The 26,709-nt window shown below is 43.6% G+C and overlaps 1 protein-coding gene across 7 annotated transcripts in view; it reads right to left on the reverse strand.

The window, feature by feature from the left end:
* Positions 1 to 26,709, reverse strand: part of GAS7 (growth arrest specific 7) — a 180,968-nt gene that overhangs the window by 73,374 nt on the left and 80,885 nt on the right. For 4 of the 7 annotated variants that reach the window (XR_014788314.1, XM_084838287.1, XM_084838286.1 and 1 more), the window contains exon 2: positions 21,470 to 21,593. Coding sequence is in view for 5 of the 7 variants with exons in the window: in XM_084838287.1 (XP_084694413.1) it covers positions 21,470 to 21,593 (124 nt within the window). In the remaining 2 variants the exon portion in view is untranslated. The remainder of the gene's footprint in view (positions 1 to 21,469; positions 21,594 to 26,709) is intronic. The other 3 variants (XR_014788315.1, XM_084838289.1, XM_084838288.1) reach the window with 1 other exon arrangement.

Genomic DNA, 26,709 nt, shown 5'->3' on the forward strand with positions numbered 1-26,709 from the left:
CACAGCTAAACAACAAGGCAAAGCTGGAGAGCTCCAGAGAGAGAGAGAAGAGCAGGTTCACACAATCATTTTCAGCCACGGTCTCCCGTTTCATAACCCAACCCCTGCTCGTAGGTAATGACATCTGAAACCAGTGTGGGTGGGCTGTTGGCATGGTTAGCAACCCACCAATGATCAAGCGAACGAGGTCAGAGAGAGAGAGACCTGGTTCACATAATCACTGCAGACCACCATGGCCTATTTAAGCCACGACAAGCTCTGGCAGCTACGGGAGCCAAATTGCCTATTCAAGTACCAGCCACTGCTTGTCGTGTCATCCAAAGCCAGGCAGAAGGGGTTGTTCGAGGGTTAAACAACCCTCAAATTACCCAAGGTCTGCTGTAGGGTTATTTGAGGGTTGTTTAAACCTCAAACGACTCCTGCCACCCAGGTTAGGGTGACACAACAAACCATGGCAACCCCCCCCCCCCCGGGGCTGAATATTCAAAATGGCCAGCCATACACATCACAATCCATGGTGGGCTGTGGCGATCATGGAAACTAGAGCTGTACACCACTTCAGTCCAAATCCTAAATCCTGAAGTGAATCGGGGTGCTTCAGAGCAAAGCAGTGCAGTTTCGGAGTAGGTCAGGATCAGGCCGAAGAGCTCCAAAGCAGGTTGGATCACTCCAAAGCACTTCAGAGGCACTTCAGCCCAATTCAGACAGACAGCCACCCAGCTGTGTGAGCCCCTGGACCCCTGGGGAGAGCCCACAGCCGTTGCCATCTTGGAGGGAGTCACTGTTTTCTTTCAAAATGGTGACTCTTCTTCTTCTGGTAGGAGGAGTCACCATTTTATTCAAATGGCGACTCCCTTGCAGAGGCTGACAGCTGCGGGCGCTCCCAACAGGTCCAGGTAAGGACCGGAGGTTCGCAGGGCGTGGGGGGGGGTCAGTGATGCAGGGGTGCTCACTCGGTGGCAGGGGGCCCCACTTCAGGTCTCTGGATCTTGGTTCAGAGCAAGCCGAAGCAGGTTGGGGCCGAGACAGGTTGGGGCCGATTGAGGACCTCCGAAGCGGCCTCTGAAGTGGGTCAGGGGGGCTGTGCACAGCCCTAATGGAAACTGGTCTGAAGAGAATGAGAGAAAGGTAGACAGTCTCACTTGAGGTGACTGCGAGTCGCCAGTGGTCCTTGGGCCTTTCAGTGAAGAACACTGCCATAAGGGGATTCCAGCGAAGATGAGCAAGAGCACATACTGTATGCATTAAAAGCAGCAGCTCTTGCCTTCCCTTCCTCCTGCTGTGCCTGGTTAGGAACAGCAACCCTATACATCTCCTTACAGACAACTAATCAGTCAGTGGCTCAAAGCAAGAGCTTGCCGATTCTCTTCTTATCCACAAACTCTAGGACATTGCCTGTTTTCCACAGAATTCCCTTTTACATCCTACGACAGTACACACAATCAGTGCACACAGAGGAGGTAGCACCCGTTTACCTTACCCTTGCCCCCTGACAGTGTATTCAGCATAGCTTCTGAAAGCACCCACATGCATGCAACTGAATATATACACAGACAAACACACACCGTTTGTGCAATCAGGGACCCTGCCTTTTCCATAGTTCATAAGCTTACGGAGAAAGCCTACACTGCATACAGTCTATATGTGCATAGGCTCTTTTAGAAGTTATGTTGAATGCAGGCAGAGGTAGGGCCAAGGTGAGTGGGTGATGATCCTGCTCCCCCACTCTGTACACGTTCATTGTAACAAGTGTACCTTCACATATACGAAAGTGACACCCAATGATTCCCCCCACCCTGATCTAGGGATGTATGAGAGTGCTGTTTCAGTTTGCAAAAAGCTGACAATCCCGAACATGAACGGGAGCATTCGCAAGTTCCCGAACTTGCCTTCATGTCTGCAAAATGTGTACTTGAAAAATGCGTAGCTTTCTCAAAAGGCGCAACTTTCTCAAAATGTGCACATTTTAATTCACCCACACTTTAGTCTATAGGGGAAATCTGTGCAATTTTGGAAACCTGCGCAACTGTCACGTTCGATAGCTGTTCGTTCTGCACAATTTTCCTGTTAGCGTAAAATGAACAGTGATCGCAAATGGGAGTGCAAATCCAGGAGAGACGAGCATTGAGCAGATGTTCAGGGAATCTTGGTGACCTGAACATCCCTCATTCGCCCATCCCAACCCTGATCATGACACAACAGAACCACTTGCTGGAGGACACATGGATTGGGGTGAGGAGGACACAGGCAATACACTGGCCAGTGAGGTGTAACAGAACCTCTTTCAGCCCAAGGGACAAATTCTATTTCAGAGAAGCTTTTGGGAGCTACATTACCAAAACATACCAGCATATTTTAGCTCAAAGCCCTCACTGCCAGTAACTAAGCCACAGGAGAGGCATTTCAACCTTTTAAAATGGTGGGGAAAATGACACAAAAGCTGGCAAACCACCAAACAATTGGTAGTTGAGGGAAAGGGAGTGGGGCCAGGGGAAGGGGAAATGGTCATCTGAAAATCCTGGAGGGTCAGGCTGCAGCCCTGGGACAGGGGCAGATTTGGCCCCCCAGGCCTGAAGTTCTACACCCCTGCCCTAGAGACAGGTGGACCTCCATGCTACTGACATCAAAGGAATGGGGAACCTTTAAATTGTAGAGGCTCTGGGCCAAGAAACGCAAAGAGACAGGTAGACAGGAGCCCAAGGGGGTTGAATTTCACATATTGATGAGAACCTAGCCCAGTCTTTGGCTACTGGCCCCTAGTAACATTTGACACTAGCATAACCCCTTTAAAGGGCTGCACTCCCCCTAAAGGATCAGGTTAATAGTTTGGGGGTGGTCTTGGACCCAGAACTGTCACTTGACACACAGGTGAACTCGATGGCACAGAGCACTTTTCATCAGCTTAGGCTGATATACCAGCTACGCCCTTATCTGAACAGAGATAGCCTAGCTACAGTTATCCATGCTCTGATAACCTCTTGTCTGGATTACTACAATGCATTATATGTGGGCCTGCCTTTGAAAACAGTCCGGAAACTTCAGCTAGTCCAAAATAGGGCAGCAAGATTGTTAACAGGAACTGGCCAACGAGAACACGTTATGCCAATACTTTTCCAGCTTCACTGGAGGCCAGTCCATCTCCAGGCCCAATTCAAAGTGCTGGTATTAACATCTGAAGCCCTTAACGGCTTGGGGCCACATCATCTGAAGCATCTCCTCCTCCCATGTGTGCCTGCCCAAACCCTAAGATCATCTTCAGGGGTCCTTCTCTGCGAGCCCCTGCCAAAGCAAGTGAGGCGAGTAGCTACCAGGAAGAGGGCCTTTTCTGCTGTGGCAACCCAGCTGTGGAATGCGCTCCCTAGAGAGGTTCGCCTGGCACCTGTGTTGTACTCCTGCAGGTATCAGGTGAAGACCTTTTTATTCTCCCAGTATTTTAGCATTTTAACATCCTAGTCTTTTAGCTCTGGTGTTTTAAATCTGTATTTTAAATCTCTGCATTGCTGCCAGGTTTTATTCTGGCTTTACTGTTATTTTGTGGTTTTAAGCTTTTACGTTTTATATGTTTTATGCCGTGTTCTGTGGTTTTAATTTTTGTGAACCACCCAGAGAGCTCTGGCTATTGGGCGGAATAGAAATAAATGAACATAAATAAATAAAAACAAAAATATAATAAAGCCTCCCATCTGCAGTTGGTTAAAGCAGACCTGCATGTTTTCTTTGGTTAGGGTTTGTGGAGACAAAAGCAGAACAATCACAGCGAGCTTCAGCAGAAGGTGGGTGTCACTCGAGGGAGGGTCGAGGTCAGACGCTTGCAATATGGAGATAGCAGGAAAGGATGAGGGTGAGCCAAATCAGGGGATGAAAAAAAAACAGCATTCTGGTCTTGCAGAACCTGAAGATGAACCTCAAGCAAGCGTCACATTCATAAACTAGATATTCTGGGAGGAAGAGAATAACTGGGAATCAAATCCATTCCCTTGAACAGAATGTAGGGAAAGCAAAAAAGTAAATATTTTATTTCAGACTTCATTAATTTTTAATCATCTTACGCGAGAAGAAGAGTGGGTACGGTTAAGAGGGACTTACTACACTGATGCTTGCCACAGTCAGGAAACTGCATAAAACTGCACTATTAGTCTTCAAAGTACAATGTAACCAAAAGAGCAAGGAGAATGGAAGAGACAGGACAGATCATATTAAGGGTGCACATTGTGCTCAACACAGCCAGCTTTGACAGTACCAGTCACCTACTTGGAAAGGTGCTGCGCTTAATCCGTTAGCCTCTCCCCAAAATAGCTGGCTGGCATTGTCAAACTGTCTGTTCTGAGCTCCAAAACAAGGCCATACTGAAACAGAAATAAAACAAGGACAAGCCATGTAAGTGGGAACCCACTGCAACAAAAAGCTGCATTTACTGTGGCATTCTGCAAAGTCAGGAAAAAGGAAAGCCTGCATTTGAACAGTGCTAAACTGAATTTGAAAACTGAACATTTTAGCAGTGGGTGGAGAAGTAGCTGATAGGTTGCAACATCTGGAAAATCATGAGTTTATGCAACAGCGTTGGTAAGGGAAACATCCTGTCGTGTTCCTACTAGACAGCAGGGCCTCTTGCAATATGATTCTCCAGACTGAATCAGACCCAAATACAAATCATTAAACAAAAGCAAACCCTCCCTAGGAATGTACAATGCAAACACTAAGCAGTCAACAGGAAAATGCAGACTCGTCTACAACGCTCCAGAACAACAATCTGAACCAAATTATGTTTACGTGAGTGGATGGAAAGAGGGAATGGATAAGAAAAGTCCCCAGACGACTTGGGGAAGGAGCAGTGTTGTTCTCTTACTTCAAGCCAGGTTCGTGGAGCAGTCAGAAGCAGTGAACCTCCCCTCTGCCTTCTCTCTCTCTCTCCCCCTCTCACTCATTCACACACACACACTTCCTGATCTAAACCATTGTCTTGTATAAAATGAGAGAGGGAGAGGATGACTCCTCTGGTGTGCAAGGGGAATCAAGGAAGGGCATGGCCACAAAGAATGGCTAGCTACCAAGATTGGCCAAAGTCTGTGGATGCCTGGGTAATCCTGCCTAGTTTCAACAAGAAAACAGCCGGGCATTGGAATAGCTACCAGATATGAAAGTGGCATCACTGTAAACTAAGGGAATTAAGTATGTAAAAATAGGAAACAAGGAAGAGGAAAATAAGCAAATGTTTTAGTAATACATTGGCCTTAGTATTTCATTATGCAGCAGTAATGGCAGCTGCTTTTGGATGCCACTAATGGGAAACTATTCAGGTCAGGGAACAGCTGCATGAGCCAAGGTATATACAACGCGAGAGAGGGATGTCTGGTACCTTGCCAAAAACTTGGCAGGGGGGAGGGTGGACACAGCAGCCAATGCAGAGGACTGCATATTTCTGTGGGGAAGGAGAGGAGGAAATTCAGCATTGATATCTGGAGAATCTTTAAGGCAAGCATGAACATGAAGTATCCAGTCACTCTTGATTCAGCAGACTGATTGGTCCCTGTAGGAGTAAGCAGTGACTTGAATGAATTACTTCCTCAGGTCACACACATATTATGAATACCAGTCTCCAGATTTGGAAAAAGAGTTACAGATGCTTAATGAGTGGCAAGAACACAACATGTCATCCTGCTTGTCTGACTCAAAATTGAACTAAAGAAGCCATCCGGTAAACCAGACCTCAGACAACAACATGAGACGCTCTTGGCAGTGGCAGGAAAATGTAAATTCGTCTAAAGAGGAATGAATGAGGTCTCCGGAGGATTTATCCCTTAAGTGAAAAGAGAAAGGATCACAGCTGTATTACATCAGCAACAACAGCAGGAAAGACCTTCACATGCTGACAAATACCTTCCAGCTGAATACACCACCCACACAATCAGAAACTGAAGCCAGCTTCCTAACACATTGGTCATAAAAAGTACACGTTAACCACTTAAGTTCCTAAATTGCATAAGTTGTGTGTGTGTGTTTTTTAAGGAAGTTAACTGCAGCTATGTTGTATTATTTAAAATTGCCTGAACTGGCATTTGGGGGGGGGGGGGTGTTGAAGGCTGAATCAGACAAGCATTAAGCCTAAGCCAATTAGCCATTAACTCCCTTGAAATTGTGTAGCAGTCACACAGGAGCAGAGGTTAATTGAAGCCAAAAGCAGGGGTTATCGTTTCCAAACACATATTCCTCAACAGGAATTGTTTAAGCCACTTCTACTTTCATCTGAAATTCCATGTGTTATTTCAGACAGCTCTGAATAGTTGACTGTGCTGTGGGAACCTCAACAAGAGCAAGAAGCTAAAGGGAGCTCGATCAGCACCTGCACAAATGTTTGCCCACATGTGTGCACCGGTGCGGTGAGACTCGTGTTACTGGTAGCAAGTAACTCTCCACACAGGCACCTCCAGCCAACACATCCAGAGGTGAAATAGAAACTCTGGAGGCACACAAATCTAACATAATAGAGGAAGCAAACATGGAGCATCAGTTCAAAACCAGCTCCATCTCTAGTGACTTTGGTGCCCTAGGCAAGGCAGTATTTTGGTGCCCTAGGCAAGGTGGTTTTTTGGTGCCCTAGGGAAGGTGGTTTTTTGCCACTCTGGTTGACAAGCCACCACTACCGCCCCCTCTCTTCTCCCCCACCATCCCCTGGCTGTGCCCCTCTCTTCTCTCCCCACCCCCAGACACCACTCCCCAGCCCCACCCCCAGCCATTCCCTGCCCTCGTTCCAATCACCTCTTCTTCCCCAACCACCGCCATGCTCCTCCTCTTCTTTACTCTCCCCACCACCTGCCTACCCCTCTAGGCTGAGCTATGAGGAATGCTTCCTTAAAGTGAAGCATTCTGGGTGATATGGCCTTGGAGATCACCTGTGCTGTGGTAGTATAAGCGAACTTCATAGCCACTGCAACAGAATGCCTCACTTTAAGGAGGGATCCCTTGAAGTATGGCATTTGGGTCTGGTCAGCTCTCCAGAGAGCCTGCATGGCTGACTGATTTCTCACTTCTGGGAGAGTACTCAGAGTGAAAGATTGGGTGGGCATGTGGGCTCTCTGGGCAGGATGGATGGATGGGCGGGCAGCATGGGGAAGGAGCTGGAGTGCTGCCATCTGCAGAATCTGGTGCCCAAGGTAGGCTCTCTGTTGCCCCCCCCCCCCGCATGTCTCTATTCAAAACCATAAAGTTCACTAATTCATTTCCATGTTCAAGTAAACAATGTTGAATTTTAGTGAAAATAATTACACAGCTATTGAATCTGGTGCCGAAGGCAGCACAACTCAGCCATTTAAGCTTTTGCAAGTCTAAAGAACATATTGCCTGAATTACGGGATATAGGCTTCTGTAAATGTACCTTCTTGCAGGCAATGGTTACAGTCAAGTTTTTAATCCATAACGTACATCGCAACACTTTGATGCACTCTTCAGAAAAGTTCTTCATAACTAAGAGAAGTGAGGGGCTACTGTACTGTTTGCTATGGACTAGCATCAGGTTAAAAGCTGATTGAGCCAGCAGGTGACTTATAACTTCTGTATGGAAAGGGAATTTGTAAATACTGTACTAGGGTTTGACTTGATAGGCCTTGGTCTGATCCAGCACGGCTCTTCTAATGTTCTGATGTTTAAGTCCCACATTTGAAAGGGAGGAGCAAATGAGCAAAGTGCTCATAGATATTCTGTGTCAAAGCTATGTTCAGACAGTCCTCCAAAGGTTTGGAGGACTGTCTGAATGCAGCCTTTGACAGAGGATATCTAGCGCACCTGTGTTTTCAATGTCAATTTAAATGTGAAATACAAAAGGTATACAAGCCCATCAAATAAATACCACACCTCTACAGTGCAGTTGCGGGATTGTAGGTATTTTCAAAACAAAGTGACTTAATAGGAAAAATTTCCATTTAGAGCGTTGCTATTCCTCCTCATTTTTCAATGAACAGAAACCTAGGAAAAGTTACTATAGTTTTAGACCAGGCTTCCCCAACCTGGCACACTCCAGCCAGCATGGCCAATGACGGGACTTGTAGTCCAATACAGTCTATTTCAAGACGTAAGGAGAGAGTTGTTGTTTCCTTTTCATGAAATTGATTGAAATTTTGTCCAGTTGCTGAATGAAGTGTCATTACGGTAAATGGCTTCACTTCATGAAATGGACAGTTTTTTGCATGTAATGGGCAATACTATTCAAAGGCTCCAACATATATACATTTATATCACCAGTCACTAATTTACACTTATGCATTCCAAGACATTAAGTAACAAAATAAGTAATACTCTGGACTTCTGAAATCATACCATGAAACATCCAGTGGTACTTGTCCAATTGTTTCTCCACTTTAGAGTCGAAGGTTAAGATATAACAGAAAGCAAAGGAAAGAAAAAAGAAGTTAAAGAAAGGATATTCTCTGCCTGAACTTACCTTGTTTGTCTCAGACAAGTCACTTATGGTGAAATAAGCTGACTCCAGACATCAGCACTTAACATCAAGCATCAAACTTCTGTCTCAGACAGAGTAACTCTCCCTATATTCATTCCTGCCATTGTGTTACGCACACAGTCAATCTTGATTTCCTCACAACAGGAGAGTTTTCGCAATATGAACCAGCCCAGAGAGATTTAGTTCCTGAAATTCCAGCATAACAACAGATTCTAATTTACTTTTGTAATATTTTGCAGAATATGGGATGGGTTGGTTTCACCTAAACAAACTGGACACACTAGGAACTTAAGAGTGATCATGGCTGAGGGGATATTTACAGAGATCGCAAGAGTTTAGCCCAGAAACACTTTGAGACAGAAGCTACCCCCCTGAGATTATACCCAATGTAGTAACTATCAAAGGCCACAAGAGAGTGGAAAGCAGTGTTCTTGTAAACTCAAAAGGAGATTGCTACAGACTTTCTACAATGAACTGAATCAAAGAGGCAGTTCATTATGGCAACGGCCCAAGTAACTACCGGGTTCTGAAGTTATGTTACATCCACTCAGAAATGCTGTTGTCAGAAAAACAAAACACCATCTCAATCTACCCTCCTTCACCCTCTATGGGACAAGAACAATCCAGACTCGTTCAAAGTGATGCAAAACAAGTATCAGAAAGGGTGTAAAATTCACATATACAACCTTGAGGTTTTTACTAAAACCCCAAGATCCACCGACTGGAACCTGATACAAATGACACACACCTAGGATTAAAGAATTCTGAGTCCAGGAATTTGCTTTGAGCATCAGAACTGAATGGAGCTCACAGTCCTTCCACAAAAACATCCACTCTTGGATATGCAAAGCTTTCTTCATTTCAGCAATATAATCTTGGATAGGCAGAGAGTCATTTTGTTGCTGCTACTGTCAAACAAATGGGAGTCACAAACTCTTGCTGATCTACTGCAAATTACCAAGAGATCCACCTTCTGCCTACCCCTGATCTACAGAAGCCCCAACCCTGTGCCCAACCTGGTGCCCTCTAGATGTGCTGGACTACAACTCCCAGAATCCTCAGCCAGCATATAACAATGCATGTGTAACAATATTACCCCCCAAAGAACCAATCAACTTTAAAAAACACACAAAAAATCTTCTGCACAGAGGATATCCTCCACATATTATTGACCACCACAACAACTGGGCAACCATAAATCTCCATGAAAGTCAGGCAACAAGAAACAACCCATCCCATTCATGCCAGAGAAGATGCTGGATGGAAATCTATCACCTGGCAATCAGAGCAAGTTACCCATTGTTAGCCAATTCTGAATGTCTTGAAAAGCAACCAGTAAGCCTCGTGTTATAGCGTTCCACCAACCTCCAAACTCATCAGCAATCCTGGATCACATCCTTGTGATACCAAGCACTGAATCACCTGTGTTTCTGTCAGGGAGACAGATACCTTCAAGAACACTATAATGGCAGAACATACTAAATCGAACAAAACTGGCCCTGCAATGTAATTTACATCACTGAATGCAAACACCCACGATGTCATATTCCGTTTGTAGGTAAAACAAGTGACCCACACACATGTTTTAGGAACCATAAATCTACATTCTTGACCAAAAAGGGCCTTCTGTATAGCAGCACCTCAGTTGTGGAACTCTCTTCCCAGGCAGGTCAGGGTGGCTCTCTCATAACTGGCCTTTAGATGGCTAGTTAAAAACTATACTGTTCCACCAAGCTTTCACCAGTTAAGGCTGCTCTTTGATTTTAGAAGGCTCCCTTGTTTTATTGCTCTGTATTTTATAAGTTTTGTTTTAGCTTTGTTTGATTTTTTAACTTTTGTTGTATTTTACTATAAAATTGCCTCTGGTACTCATTGGGTGGAGGGACGATTCAGAAATGTTTAAAATAAAATAAATAAAATAAACTGACACATTGGAAGCCAAAATGTTTTGCTTTAAAACATTAATATTTCTGTTAAATTAATAACTGTGTAATAAACACGCATGCGCGCATGCATGCACACACACACACAAACACACACAGAGAGAGAGAGAGAGAGAGAGAGAGAGAGAGAACGAATCAGCTTCATCTGCAAGCACGTATGGAAACCCACACTTTTTCATATGCAAGTACCAGGGAAGAACACAGCTAAGAGGGAAGGGCAGCCCTATCCCTCAGTGCCCATCATGTCTCCCAAATCGTTCAGGATTGAAGAGACACATAGGTACTTTCATCCTAGATCTGGAAAGCCCTCCCACTAGGTTTCCATACCTGCTGCACAAGCAAATTGATAGGCAAGATAGTAACCAGGTTCAGATGACACGCCACAGCTTATTGTCAGTTATTTAACCCCCGATGGGTGCCAAATTGTATACACATGTCATGCAAACCCAGCAAGTGTGGTTTATGTGAGGGTTAAATAACCCTTGCATAACCTTAAAACAAACCATGTTTAACTCTCACATAATCCACCCTTGCCAGGTTTGCGTAACATGACAACCGCTGAGCAGAGGTGGCATTTTCAAAATGGCAGTTGCACATGCCACAGCCTCACTGTGGGCTAAATAACCCATGGTGGACTGTCACGTCATGTGAACCCCAGTGATTGTGCGAGTAGCCTAATATTGTGCAGAATGAGGTTCAACTCTAACTCTCTATGATGAAACCCTTGGGGAACGAGCCTTTAAGGCTAGGTACTGCAAAGAGCAGTGTTCTAATACTCAGCAATATACTTATGGGAGACAAAATGTTTTGTGCCCGAATGTATGGGTGCCCTTAACCCAGCTTGTCACAGGGCCTACTTATACAGCATTTCGGAAAAGCTGCAGAAAAATGGCCCCTCTGGCCTGTTGCAAGCACCCTTTTCTTCTACAAACACCTGGAGTCACCACCCTGCAAAGGCTGCAAAATTGGAATTCCACGGCAGTTTTGTCAGCCTAACATACTGAAACAGAGATGGGCCAATCCTGCGGGCATGAAATGGTTAAACGAGCTAGCACACTCCAGTTTTAAAGAGGGTCACACTAAGTTTGGCGTCGAGATCACAGCTGCCATTTATCCACGAACCATTTCACAAGAAGCTTTCTGCAGTTCTAGCAAGGCTCCAGATAGCTTCATCTTTCAAAAAAAAAAAAAAATTAAACAAATCAGGATACAGTGATGCAATTTTTGATCAGAGAACACAAGCACTTCTTTGCAGGACTAATGAGAAATTGATCATATGAACAGAGGTAATGGAGAAGCCTACTAGAAATTGTGGTTATCAGGGAAACAACTGCAGAGATTGCCAGGACACTCAACATGAATGGGAGAGCATTGGGACTATTTGTGTTAGGAACAGCTGACAGGATAGCATTGCCTTTTCTCCTCACAATGGGCAGCTTCTGCAGTGTTTTGAATACTACACAAAGGCTATATGGTAATTTACTTCAAAAGCCACAATTACCTTCCTCCAAGAGTGACAACACATCACTGACAACTCCTCATTTTCTAAACAACTAAATGCCACTGGCAGCAAGCTAGACTAGGGCATGAGGCCACCAGAATCGGGCTGGTGAAGAAACACAGAAGATGCTCTCTGAGAGAACTGCCTTCTCCCTTTCTGAGGACACAGGATGTGCAAAGAACCCACTGCTGGAGATGGTGACATGTTATAGGCCAGGGGTGAGGAACCTCTTTGAGCCTGAGGGGTGAAACAGTTTTGGAGAAATTCTCTGGGGCTGCAGGCAAAATGGGATGAGCAAAGAATACAAAAAAATACACACACACACACACAACATATTGTAGCTTGGAGCTCTTACTGCCAGTAGCTAAGCTTTAGGAGAGTCATTCCAAACTTTTAGAATGGAGGAAAACTGCACAAAAGTCAGGAGACCACCAAATGATTGGTAGTTGAGGGAAGGGTTGGAACATATTTATTCATTTTTTTTAATCTGCCCCCAAACCAACATTCTCTGGCCAGATTATAAGAATTAAAAGACTCAAATATAAACAGTTCAAGATATAAAATACAATACAATGTTTAATAGAATAAAAGACCTCAGGAGGGCTGGATTTTGCCCCTGGGCCCGAGGTTCCCTACCCCTGCCACAGGCAGTTTTGCCACATGCACATTCTTAGGCTCCAAAATGACAAAATGCTGTATGAGAAACAAAGGGATCTTGGGAAGTTGATTTCACAGCTTTTGTATATAAAAGGGAAATGAAAGAAAAATATATCCTGTTTGGAAAAGGTTTTATGGAAGACAAACATTTCAATATATTTCATCCAATTGGATTTATATCATATGTCAAAGGAGAAGCTACAGTCTCTTCTTCACTGCCAAGTTTGAAGCAACCCTGGATTAACAAGGAACAGAAAAAGTGCATTAGATTATTTCCTTTTTCAATCATTTTAAACATCCATCGACTGCTGTGAAAGACAGCTCTAGCATTCCAGCCCTATGCCAAAAAATAATAAAAATAGAAAAACTTTCCTCTCAATGCCTTAACAAAGAACTAGACATGTGCAAAAACATCCAGCACTGGCAGCAGACTATAAATTTAGATCAGACACTCACCACCACCAAGTATATGCAGTTCCTTTATCATACTAGAGGATTATATGGACCATTATATAACGAATGGGCCCTCAACCAGTTGTTGAGGGCCCATTCATTATATACCCATGCTGAGAGCAGTGCAGTGGTCCATTTTCAGTTCAAAGTGCTGATATTAATCTTTAAAGCTCTACCTACACAGAACACCTAGCTCCACATGCACCTTTGAGAAGGACTCTTCAGGCAAGGCTCTGCGCTGTGTGCCACTGCCACCTGAGGCACACTAGGTGGTGACAAGGGGCAAGGCCTTTGTAATGGTGGCTGGCACCCATTCCATGGAAATCCATACCTAGAATGGGCCATTTTGTCAGCTCAGAGAAGTCTACGGTGGCACATAAAGGGCTGGATTGCACGTCACGACAAGTCACAATGGGTTAAGTCACACCCGGGGCTCTGAGACACGTGCCAGCTGCCATTTTGAACATGCAAGCATGGTGGAGGCATGCTGTGGCTTGTTATGTTCTGTGAACCTGGGTGCCGTGTGTTATTTGAGGGTTAAACGACCTCCAGATAACCTAGAAAGAACCACAGAGCCCCACAGGTGAATTAACCCATGGTGCCTTACCATAATGTGGAAACCAGGTCAATTACTCCCTTATTTCCTTTTCTTCTTTTCCTATGGTGGCTATTAGCAGTTCTAACCAACCAACAGTTTTGGTTATTGGTTGGTTGGCTGTTATTGTGAACCACTGAGGGATTTTATTATATTCAGCTGTATACTAACTTCTGGTCCAGTGCGTGGTTAAATCAACGGGTTTTTCCCCCCCAGTTTTCTAGCACCATTTCTTAGCTCTCCACTTTAAAAGCCCCCTTTCAAGCAACACCCAAGTTTACAATTCTACTTTGAATCCTCCTTCCTACAAAACTCATTTTTTCCAGTCAATAATATCTACGCTATTGATTTTCCAGCACCTTTACATTTGGCTGTTTGCAGTAAAAATAGGTGCTACCCTCAGAAAAGGGGGAAATTCTTAATTGCATGCCCATATGCGCTCTAAAACTTTAGCATATGCATATTCTAAGGTGAAATCACATAAATATTTACTAAGTGGCAGCTCAAGCCATGTTTGCAAAACTTTGCAGTTTTCATCTACAGAAGTTCACAATGAGGGAACCAAAGAATGTGCCCTCAAGGTGGGAGAAGACCTAAATTTGTAATAGCTATGAAACGCAGTTTATTTTTTCTTCTTAAATTCTTTTAAAAGGTTCAAGCTTCATTAGAAAAATGATCATTTATATATAATTCCTCCACTCTTCTCCTTCTCTAGCATCTGAATCCATGTTTCAAAAAGATAGGCAAACCAATTATCAAATAACCAACCTGGCATATGTAAAGCCTGGCTCTGGCTAAAAAATGGAATCCTAGAATAAATATACTATGGTCTAGATCCAGACTTAGACATGCTTAGAGCAGACCCACTGAAATCAATGGGACAAATCAGCCATGACTAAATCTGACTCCAACCCATTGACCTGGTCCGCACATAATGCTAACCAATTGTCTAACCCATGGCTATTCTATGGTTTGTTGCCCTATCCAGGGATTGTCTGGCAGACGATTGGACAAACCACAGTTCTTTTTCTCAGTCCCTGGGTTGTTTGTTTCCTTACTCCTTTGCCCACTCCCTCCCTGTATCCCAAATGCTTTTGCAGTGCTGTAGTACTGGCATATCTTCTTCTTGTTTTTTACCACTTTGGCTCACCTCGTCTTGAGCCTGGCAAAATAACCCATGAACAACCCACAGTTCTTCACACATAACAACAACCAAGGATTTAAACAACCCAGAGTTCACAGCCCAACAAGAAACCATGGGTTCCCTTTTTGGCTTGTTTGTAGTTAACAAAACATGGTTTGTTAGCGCGGCTGGGTTCGCACATCACGACAACGTTGAGAATTCAACAACCCATAGCATGGATTGCTGTTATGTGCAAACCCAGCCATTATTTCTTATGAACTGTAAAGACGTTAAACGCCAACATTTAAGAGCAAAGTAGAATGTAACTTGAATCTTTATGCTACAACATATACCAACCTACTCTTTAAAAACTCATTGTATCCTTTTGTTGTGAAAGTCAGCTGACATTTGTTTTGAAGTTCAACACCACTATTTTAGAATTCTTTGAAGCATAACTTTTATGAAGTGTGATGATCATTTTTGACATTCCAATTTTCATATTCTCTGTTCCTGGCCACAACCAACACATCCTTTAATTTAATTTAGAGCTAAAATGCTGTTTTTACCTACAGATTGTAACCAAAGACAATCTCTGAGTAATTGGCTTGTCTTCACAAAAAAGAGGGAGAGGAAGTAACACAAGCTGTACCCCAGCCTAATAAAACCCTCATGCTGATCGCAAGTCTAAGCCATGGCCTTACTGTTCTTCAGTTAACAAATAAACCCATTCAAGTGATGCAGAAATGCTTAAAAAGCAGCTCTGCCATGTTTGGGGTCAAACTTGTGGTTGCATATACAAAGAAATATGGAAAGGGACAATGCATTTCCTTCAGCAGTAAACATACATTTGTACAAAACGTAGGCATCCCTTCAATGGTATATGACCTATTCTTCTTGGCATTCATCAGTGCCCCAGCTAGCTATTTCTGTACCCAGGCAGGTTTCCAATCCTCCCCTCCTGACCTGAGTACCAGCAGTACACAAATCCAGAAGGATCATGTGGGAGAAATGAGAGAAGCGTTTAAGGATGGTTGTGAAACTTTAAGGATACTGCTGGTGAAAATCTAAGTTGATACTGCTCAGATAGACTGCTCCCGCTCAGAAGCTGTTATATGCAAATAAAGTGTTGGCTGCTGCTGTCCAATCTGCAACAGATGGCCAGAGTCACATGCCTCTGACTTCATCCTCTCAAAACAGACTGAATGTGATTTACTGCATGCAACAGGACTAATGAGAAGTTGCTTGGCCAGCTACCCTAACTAAGCCTCTTGAGGGAGATGACATCTGGTGTTTCACCTACTGCCTTGAAAACATCCTTAATTATTCCACAACAAAAATAATGTAATGTTATTTTAAGAACTGACAATCTATTGCATAAAATTTATTTATTTATTTGGGGCACAACCCTATGGCCGCTAATCAGTGGCTAGACGGCCATAGGATAGGTTGGTTCCTAGGAACCGACCTCAGAGCCCATGCTCCGAGGTCGGTTCCCTGAGAACCAACCTCCACCCCCTCCCGCACTGCCTCGTAGGCAGCGTGGATCGGTCCCGCACTTGTAAGAGAAGTGTGGACTGGCAAAAACAGGGCATTCCTGGGGGCGGGGCAGGAGGAAGAGCCATTCCGATGCTTCCTATGTGTCATCTGGAATCTGCCCACCCCCCCGCTCCGACTTCCTGCAGCCGAAATCAGCTTTCTAGCCATGAATGCAGGGCAGCTGAAGCATGGAGGGGACAATCCCCTCTGCACTGTTCCTGCCCTGCATTGGATAGGTAGTCGCCTCCAAGTTTGGAGGCAGCAGCCTAACCCGATAGGATTGTGCCCTTAAATGTTTTTAGGCTGCCTCATGGGTAGAACAAATAGATACATATTCTTCATTCCCAGTCTTGGCTGTACCTGGCCAGCTGCCCCTCCTGCCCCATCCGAACTACACCATAGTAAATTTCATGTTTCTGTTTAATAGAAATGCTCTTCTAGCAAAAGACTCGGTTCCATGCCCTTTTATGTTTGACAACAGAGAAGAACCAGAAACCTAGAGTAGCAGTTGTAATACCTTAATGCCTAGAAAGGGTTATGCAAGGAGATACCTAACATTCCACAAGTGGAACTGTCACCGAAAAACAAATATATCATTTACCCACACATCTGGGCCTGAGAGAAGGGAGTAAAAGCCATCCAGTGTACCAGTAATACAAAAATCCTCCCTTGCATTATCCAATGGTGAAGATTTGGGGGGAAGGCGACATGTTAGGAGAACGCAAGCTGAACAGTCGATCAGAAGAGAGCTTTGTTGTTTAGATACAGGTAATATGCCATGGGCTCCTGGAAAATTCAAAACCTGACTAATTTAGCTGTCGTCTCCCTATTTCTCTGTAGGGCTGGGATGCAGTCTTGGGTATTACACACACATCTAGAAAATGGGAGCAGCTGAAAGAGCACAGCACTAAGCACAAATTCTCACCCTTTGAGAGAGATCAATTCTTCACAGAATGTGCAACAAACAAGTCTAGCCATAAGGGGATGGGGGCGGGGATATGAGTTTGCGTCCTGTTGCAACACACTTAAAAGTCCTGCTTGCATGAAATGCATATTTTTTGCAGAGTGGGATCAACAGTCAGTCACTTCTGGTCTGATGAAGATTTACCTAAACCACAAAGATAAATGCTTTGTAGGGGGAAAACCCCTAAAAGGATGTGTGAGGTATCACAGATTTCCCGCACTAGCGTGAGAGGAACTCAGCATTTCCAAATGTCCTTTATTTTAAGGGACAGGCCATATTTCAAAAGTACAGCTCTAGTTGCGAAAAATCTCAGCTCCACAGACTTTCCTCACTTCAGGCCAACAGTACATGGTGTTCTTTATTTCTCTGGCAATTCTAGGGGGGTTGTGGCAATTCAAGCCTGCAGTCGTGTCCCCTTTATTTTCTAAGGATAGAATAAGCTCCCTGTGCACAAGTGATAGGGCCTTCGAGGTGGTGGCCCCAAAACTGTGGTTCTCCCTTCGTAGGGAGAATTGCATCTTGCCCCTTTTGTACAGGCATTCAGGTGAAGCTTCCTTTTCAATGCTGCCTTTGATCTGAGACTGTAATTAGCTTACATATTTGAATGCAGCTTCTTAATGTATCCTACATATTTGCTAATTTGACCATTTTTATCTTTGTTTCTTTCCTTTCCTCTTGATTGTATGATTCTTTGTGGAGGTGTGGCCCCAGAAAGTGAATAAAGGATACTTTAAATTAAATAAAATGAAACAAATCAGTACACGTGGCTGTAGACAAACACAGGTACCCAAATACACCCACAGGCAAAAATACACCCACACCCCCCAAGGCAACCTAGAGAGAGCTACACCACAGAGTTGCGATACAGGGCCAGACAGAGTGACAATGCTCGCAGTTCTCACACATACCTTAACATGGGCGAGGTATTTGCTAAGGGAGACATGAGCTCCCCCTAGAGCCTCCCATTTATGGGCTGAGCAAAACAGGAGGCACTAGAGGACTAAGCAAATGGGTTCATTTAAACTAAACCTTTAGTTTAAATGAACCCATTTGTTCATCATTCTGCTAACTTGTAACATGATAACACTTGAACACTGAGATATTGGAATGAAATTTAGTATGCATGTCACGGACACAATTTTACGTTTGGAGTAGTTCAAGTACTCCACATCACCACATCCATTTTCAAAAGAGAGAAGAAAATGCAAAATAGTTCATATTGTGATTATCTGCCTTGAATACTGAGATATTAGAATGAAGGATTGTGTACACATTCACGACACCATTCTACATTTTGAGATTGGACCCCAACTCAACCCCATTTTCAGGAAGGCCAACAAAGACAAAACGCATATACACTGCAATGCAATGTCCCCTTGAGAATTGAGATACTGGAATGAAATACGTACATTTATGACATAATTCTTCAAATGCTAGAAGTTCAAATACATGCTGTATCTTGCAATAGTTTTCAAAAACAAGGGTGGGGTGAGAAAGATGCAAAACAGATACGTGGCATTTGAAGCAAGGCCTCACAAACACTGTGCTTTACTAGCAAACTTCTAATGCCACAGGATATATGTTGCTAGGGTTCAAAAAGATGTGCATGGTTTTGAAAGTGCCCCCCAAAATCTGCACTCACATCTTCTGCCACATTCCTGCTGTGGTCCCTTCATTTATTTCCCTGCTGTGCTTGCTGTGGCAAGCAAAACTCCAGTTTTAGCCCATTTTCCCAAATAGTGGAAATATTCACCAGCATTTCAGAAACAAAACTGCCCCATGCCTGCAATGAGCCAAGGCAGATGAATGTAGATGAACTCCAAAACGAACAGAGAGAAAAGTTTCCAGGGACTGCAAGCTTTTAAGTGCTAGCCACAATACTGCAAAAATCTATCAAGCTCTAAGTCCTGACTACTCCACCAGCAGCTATTTCAAGCCTATGTTCACTTGCTTAGAACTTCCTGAACTTTTAAGAACTTATATTCCCCGGGGTTACCCTTTCAAACAAAAGTGAACTTTTTGTTCTGTGGAATCCAAATTAAGACTATTTGGTCACTTAAGAGCAGAAGAGGAAATCCAAGAAATCCAAGCATGAAATGGATCTTGGTCAAACTCTGAATGAGAAATGGGATACATGTCAAATAATTAATATGGCTGCTTAAGTGGAGAGCACATAGTTGAGATTGATTTGCCACGAATATTTTGCTTATGCTATATAGTGCCATGTATACATAGGTGGCACCACATAAAAATAAAGTAATTATATATATGTAATTAATATATGCAAATACAATTCATTTTCTTAGTAAGTTACAGAATCTTGATTTTGGCTCAGAATCTTGATTTTGAAGTTCCAAGTACACACAGCTTTAATTGTATCAGTTAGCATTTTCAATGCAATCCAGTTATAGTGCTTTGGGGGTTTTAGTCAAGGATAGGGATAGCCATCGTGGGGAAATCCAGCCCTTTTGGGGCTCACTGGATTTCCCCACAGCCCCTGGCTCAGCTTACATTTGCGAGCCAAGCCGAGGGCTTTTTTCTGAAATCCGGGAACTTTCACGTCTTTTTTCCCTTTATTAAAATCGCCATTTACATAAATTGCAGCTGTACTTTGCGTATGTTACACAAATAGCAGCTGAAAATATGCTTAACTTGTGCAAATTGCACCTGCAATTTGTGTAAGTTAAGCACGTTTATGGCCACAATCTGCTCAAATTACAGCCGGAATTTGAGTAACTTACAGAAATTGCAGCTGCAATTTGCGTAAATGCCAATTTTAATGATGGGGAAAAGACACAAAAATCTGTGAGGTGGCCTGACTTGATACAGATTGAGTTGGGGTCAGCTCACGGGTGAGCGAGCCAGAGTCTGGGGGGCTGAGATGCTAAAAGCTTGGCGAACTTGACCCCCCCACCGATGGATTTCTCTGACAGCCCTAGTCAAGGATAGGGTGAGTAATCAAAATGGAGAGAGGGAACTCAACAATGTGAGCCTTCCACTCAGATGGATCACTGTTGTTCCCCCACCCGCCCTTTGAGCGAGGCCAAACTCAAACTGGTTCACACCACACCTACTCCACTCCTCAGCTCTTCTTTTCATTCCTCAGCCCCACTTTCCCAAGGAAAAAATCCTCACTTTGGGGGAGGTGGAGGGGATGCAAGGCAGCAAAGGGCTGAAGAGGCTACGTGGGGCCCTTCTTTGATAACAAATGACACATGGAACACATTATTTCCATCTGAGAATTATGGAGCTTCTAGTCAAGCCCCATGTCCAGTGAGAAATGATTCACAGAGCATCGTGTTTGCTCTTCTACCTTCTGCATGTTATGCCCTCTTCTTTCTTAGAGTCTATGATGCCTCGCCCATGGAAGTGAGGAGTCTAATGCTGGTATTAGCAGCCCGCTGCCAATACTTGAAGTATTTCTCTTCCATTACACTGTACCCTAATACCAGGGCAATGATGTAGATGCTGTATCAATTGCCACCTCCAGTTCATGTGGGTATTGACCTCCACTAAGCCACACCGGATAAATAGCAATGTTTTTATTTTCTTATTAAGTAACAGTAACAGTTGATGTTCTTCCAAAGGCAAGTAAAAATAATAAAACCCACATAAAGATATTGAACTTCTCTTACCTCAGCTTCCAGCCTAACTCCTCCCTTCAACTTCCAGTTCTCATAACTGCATACCTCTCCCCTTCAATTGTCCAAACTTTCTTGAAGCCCCATGGATCAATCCCAGCTCAGGAATAAAGATAAATTACCATACATTTCCATCATCGGTACGCTAACCCCAGCAATAAATACCATCTTAACTTTAATAAAAACAACAGTTCCCCATTTCGCCACATAGGCCATTATAAGAAATGACAATTGGAACAGTATTTTTGTGTGTTTGTCCCTTCTGTTTTTGTTATGGGTTATGGCTAAACAATAAAATTATTACTACTACCTTCCCCAAGATAAGGGTTTTTTTCCTGGGAGAAGGGGGTGGAGACTGGAAGGGAGAGCGGAAAAGCAGGGCACATGGGGAGGCTTGGGAAAGGGGGATAATCTGTCCAAACAGAACAAATAGCCCAATTGGATTATGGGCGAGCAGGCAGGTTATCCCCCATTTCTCATTTTCTTTGGCACTAATATTTATTGTTGTTATCACTGAAGTATGCCTTATGTTTTTTGAAAACACAGAGAAGCTATGCATTTCATAATAATAATAATAATAATAATAGACATAAATGAAGATTACCATTGGTAAAGGTGTTCACGTAGTATCTTCGCCCCTGGGGTGACATATAACTCTGCCAGCCGGGTGGGAGATGGCCATTTTGAGAGTCTTCTCCTACTTGAGGAATGGCCTTCCTAGGTTTCTGCTGACAGAATGACAGAACAAGTCTGTTAAACTGGTTTTCCAATAATGTTAAAAAGGCTCAACAAAACAGGTATAGTATGAAATTCTGAGGCATCCTTCAAAGTTCATGGGAGCAGGATATAAGGAATCAGAGAGGTAAACACTGCTAAGAACCCGAACACCCCAATTATCTTACCATCTGCAGCCTGGAAAATGTATTCAGGCTATCACCTGTAAAGCACAGACATTCCCTTATGGGCAGGGAAGATGGTGGAATGTTGCAGAGCCTGTCTTGTAGATTTGGCAATCCAGTATATGCAATAGTATGACTTTTGGGAAAAAAATCACACCATGCTCTGTCTCCAGGGAAGAATCATCATAAAACAGATTCTGTATCCCTGCCAGGCTCACGAGCTACCAATATATTTAATACCTATCATAAATGACTGTAAGATCAAGCATGATAAAAATTACTAACAATATAGCAAATTGAAGTGTTTTCATAACCAAACTATGTTGTCCTAAGATCCAACAGGGCTCAGTTATCAGCAGTAAAATATGTATTCTGCTGGTGGTATTTATCCCTATTAGGCACTGACGTTGTTTTGTTTTCTGCTGATGACTTTATTATTTAAGCAACCCTTCCCTGATTAGCCATCCACAGTTTTATTAGCATAATTTGTGTTTAAAGATTTTAACTCTATATTTTTATTCTTTTTGTTCTTATTTTTATTGTTCAGGAATGTTATTCGATGTAGAACAGTATATAAATCTTGCAAATGAATAAATAAACAAACAAATACATAAATATAACCACGTACCACCATATGTGAATTTCTGGCCTCCAGAAGAGGGGTTTCCAAAATTTGTTATAGTTGTTATAGTCTCCCTAAGTTATTCCAGTATTTCTCCCAGCCCCCTTGACCAAAGATGAGCACAGGTCCCACCTAGCAGCATTCACCCTCTCAAGTGAAAAGAAACACAAGTGACAAGGCTCTGAAATGCTAGAGCAAAAGCGTTGAGAAATGTATCCTGCCAGAGAGTCTCTTGAGAGGAACCTTGAGCCTCTACTGGCAAATGTCTACCCCTACGCCCTTAAGGCATGGCTTCTCAAATATGGCCACCAGGCAATTTTGTTGTGGACACTGATGCATGGAAGGGGAAGTGAAGGCAGACTTGGGAAGGAGTGCAGTGGGAAGTGGAACTGAGGACAGCTGCAGCAGGAGTTAAAGAACCACTGATGGAATGCACATTTAAACACATACACCCTAACCCTGGAGAAAACAACAAAGTAGTACACCACTGACTTTCATGGCTAAACAGCAAGGGACTGCAGTTAGAAGAACCACTTAACGTGGGGTGGAAGCACATATACTGCCTCAGTTGACAGCCTGTGTGAGACCTACAGCTCGCATTCTATCCCAGCTTTGTAGCTACACATTTGTTACTTTGCCCTGATCACAAGGGGACGGAGTGCCATGAGAACCAACCCCAACCCCAGGCACTTTTGTCAGGTTGCCCTTCCTTTAGCAGGAATCATGTAGCTGAGGCAACTCAATCAGACTTCCATCCTATAGCTTCCTCATGCAACTCCGATGGCTAGAAAGAAACAGCAAGTTGTAAAGGAGAGAGATGGCTGGGCAGTGCTCCAAGCCGATGACAAGCAGCTGTGCATGAATCGCTTTTGGCCGTGTACACACAGCTGGGAATCTTAGAACTAGCTCTTCTCTGGCCAGTCAGGGGTGACGTACGCTGTAGTACAGCCTCGCTCCAGCAATATGCCCCAGGGAAAGAAGCTGCACAAAGTAGTAGGTCAACAACGGTGTAGCAAAGATGTAATGCTAAGGCCCTTAAGTCTCATTACCATAGTAGCAAAATACCATTACTCATTACAAAAGTATGCACCACACACAACCAAGCGTTACTCCTGCGCACAATGCTGCTGTTCAATTGCCAGGTGTTCAAGACTCCACACCTGAGTCAGGCATTCAAAAAGCATTCCAGCAGGTCACTGTGGCCAAGGCTATATCCCATTGTCTGGGTCTCCCCTGCAGCAAGTAAACACTCTGATGATAAACCTGAGATTGAATCTTTCCCCAGACAGGACCCATGACAAGGGTCTTTACTTTACAAATAACAATTCAATTCCTCTGCCACCACTGGAATTTGATAATGCTGGAGGCTCATTCTTCTTGCTTCTTACCTAAACAAGCTGGCAGAAGCTGAAGCAGGCAAGGCAGAAATATTCGAGGCCTGGTCACTCCTCACCACGCGCACCTTCCATCTTACAACAATGGACTGAAGTTATTGCTACTCAAGCAACGCAAAGTTTCACCCTTTCCAACTACACTGGTACATAGGAAGATGCCTTATGCCGAATCAGAACATTGGTAGCTCGGTGTCACCATCAATGCATGGTGGAGGCTCTCCTAGGACATACTGAATTCAATACAAATCTGACCATTTCATCATCTATTGAAGCATCCATCAACTTGCCCTAAGCCACTCCGGGAGCCCTTTGTTGAGCAGAGATATCAGTACTGAAAGTAGAGAAGTTTCTCCCTGTGCTTGGAGTATGTTTCACACACACACACACAATTATTGTAGTGCAGCTATAACATAAATTTACTCTACTCTTTTCAGTGGGATTTGGAATAGCAGAACCCATCTGTTTCCATACCACCAGTTTCCCCAGGTAGCCCAAGTAAGGGCTAGTTCACATATGCATGTCTATCAGTTGATAACTGAAGTATCAAATGGTGTCCAGTGCATGCAAGTTTATCACAAACAGTACACAGATTATCACCTGATGTTTTAAACTCCCAGGCACCAGAGAGAATGGTTACTCACACAACGTGTAGAAATTAGAACAGAATATTCATGATGGTTTATGAACTTTCCAATTCCTGGCTGCCAACAGGCATCACTCACACACACACACACACCACCTGGAAGTGTGGAAGGCAGGGTTTTCCTCACCAAAATTTTAGTAATAAAAATCAAACCTCACGGCAATTTGATGCAGCACTACCTCAAAGGCAATGCTTTTCAGCATTCAGTTTACTCAGTTAGCTGCTACTCATCAGGTGAGGGACATTCTTCTATGAGCTAGGCTTAAGCTAGGCATTTGGAACATGTCACTCTAATATTGTATCAGTTGCACTGACTGCCTATTCAATTCCGAGCCCATTTCAAAGTGCTGGTTTTGACCTTTAAAGTCTTAAATAGTTTGGTCCACATTACTTGACAGACCACTTGTACCCATACAAGCTTGCCTGGGCCTTGAGATCGGCTATGGAGGTCCTGCTCACAGATCCACCAGCATGTACAATCAGACTGGCAGTAACATGAGGCAGGGCTTTCTTGGTCGTGGCTCCCCATTTCTAGAATCTCCTCCTTAGAGAGATATGCTTGCCCCATTTTTTGTTCTCCTTTGGGCTAAAGACATTTCTGTTTCAATCTGCTTTTGGTTTGGGGTTGGGTTAATTATTGTTTTTGTTTAATTTTGGAGTATATTTTGACTGATTCTTATGTTATGATGTATTTTTATGCTGCTCTTTTAGCGTTCCATTTTTATGGATAATTTTAAATTGTTTATGGCTTTAGTAACTGGATGTTGCTATCATCTGTACTTTTTTTTAAAATGGTGAGTCACTTTGAGATAATATTTTAGCTCCAAAAAGTGGCATAAACATTTCTTAAATAAATACATAAATAAATAGCATGAACATGCATATGCCCCTACAGTGCAGTTATATAAAGGAAGGCCCCGACTGCTGGGGGAGGCCTTTGAGACATCACAGCATGATGGGAACTGGAGGTTAAACAGGCTGGCATGGCTGATGATAAGGAAAACAGTCCTTAATTAGGTGTCCGTAGACCTGGGGGCAACTAGTAGACCAGGACACTGTCCTCTGAAGCCAAATAGCAGGGACAGAAGGAGACAGAGCAGTAGGGTTCCCCACTAGCATCACCCATTGGTTATACAACAGGGAAACTCAAAGTGTGATGTGGCCAGGGGCGGGAGCGGGGGAGAAAGAGAGAGAATCCATTGCAACTGTTCTGACTCACAGTCCCCCTGTGGTCTGGAGCCCACTGCAACAAAATCACTGTCCCATGGCCCAGGATTCCAGAACTGTATGAGCTGGGCAGACACAGCTGCAAGACAACATGTAGCAGTAAAATCAATGTACACCCAACACTACAAAAGCCTCACAGCACAGGCCAGTTACGGTACCAAAAAAAAAAATCCTCCTCTATTTATTTAGTAATGGCAGTTTTGCACCTGTGCTAACATCCATCTGTGTACATCTGTCCATGCAAAAAGTGAACAATCTAGTTTTCCGCAGAAATTCTCCTCATCACACCCACACATGCCCAATCTGTACATATGCTACTTTTTATAAGACCACCATGTGGGGGCTGCTGCTGTGCGACAAATAGCAAAACTATACATCAACCAGCTCGGAGAAAATAATTGGCATTTCAGGGATTGTTACAGGAGTCGTGTATAACTTATAAACAGACTTATGGAAGGTTTCTGTTCGAGGAGGAATTCGGTCCAAGACTGAATTCCCAACAGTCCACTGTTGGGAACAGGACTACATGTCACAGGAGATGCTAAGCCGCTGACAGAAGAAGCAGCCTGCAACTCCTCCGCCTCTCTCCCACCCGTCTCATGTTGCAAAACATATCACCTCATTGGCTAAAGAGGAGCACAGAAACCATGAGTGTGATGATGTCATATCACACATTTTTTTACTACATGTTACTGGGGAGAATGGAGATGACATGGGGCTGCTGTTTTGTTATGTGGTTCCCCTAAAGAACCACACTTATCAGCCACACTTGAAAGTGAAAAGTAAGATGTTTGGGGGATCAACTCCACCAAGGAATTACTCTAACCTGAGAGATCCATCTTCCAATCTCTCATACGGGCATAGGCTGAGGTAACTCAGCACTGTAAGAAGGGCATTTTGTACATGCTCAGACAAATATATATACATGTCTTCCAAGGATCAAAAGTCAAGCCCTGACTCTGAAAACAGGTTTCAGGCCTAACCCCTTAGGACAACCTTCCCCAACGCGTTGCCCTCCTCCAGATGTTTTGGACTACAACTTCCAGCATTCCTGACCAT

This window comes from Heloderma suspectum, chromosome 2 (assembly GCF_057233095.1).
Source record: "Heloderma suspectum isolate Gila_16-S chromosome 2, 16-S_ref, whole genome shotgun sequence".
NCBI classification, from domain to species: Eukaryota; Metazoa; Chordata; class Lepidosauria; order Squamata; family Helodermatidae; genus Heloderma; species Heloderma suspectum.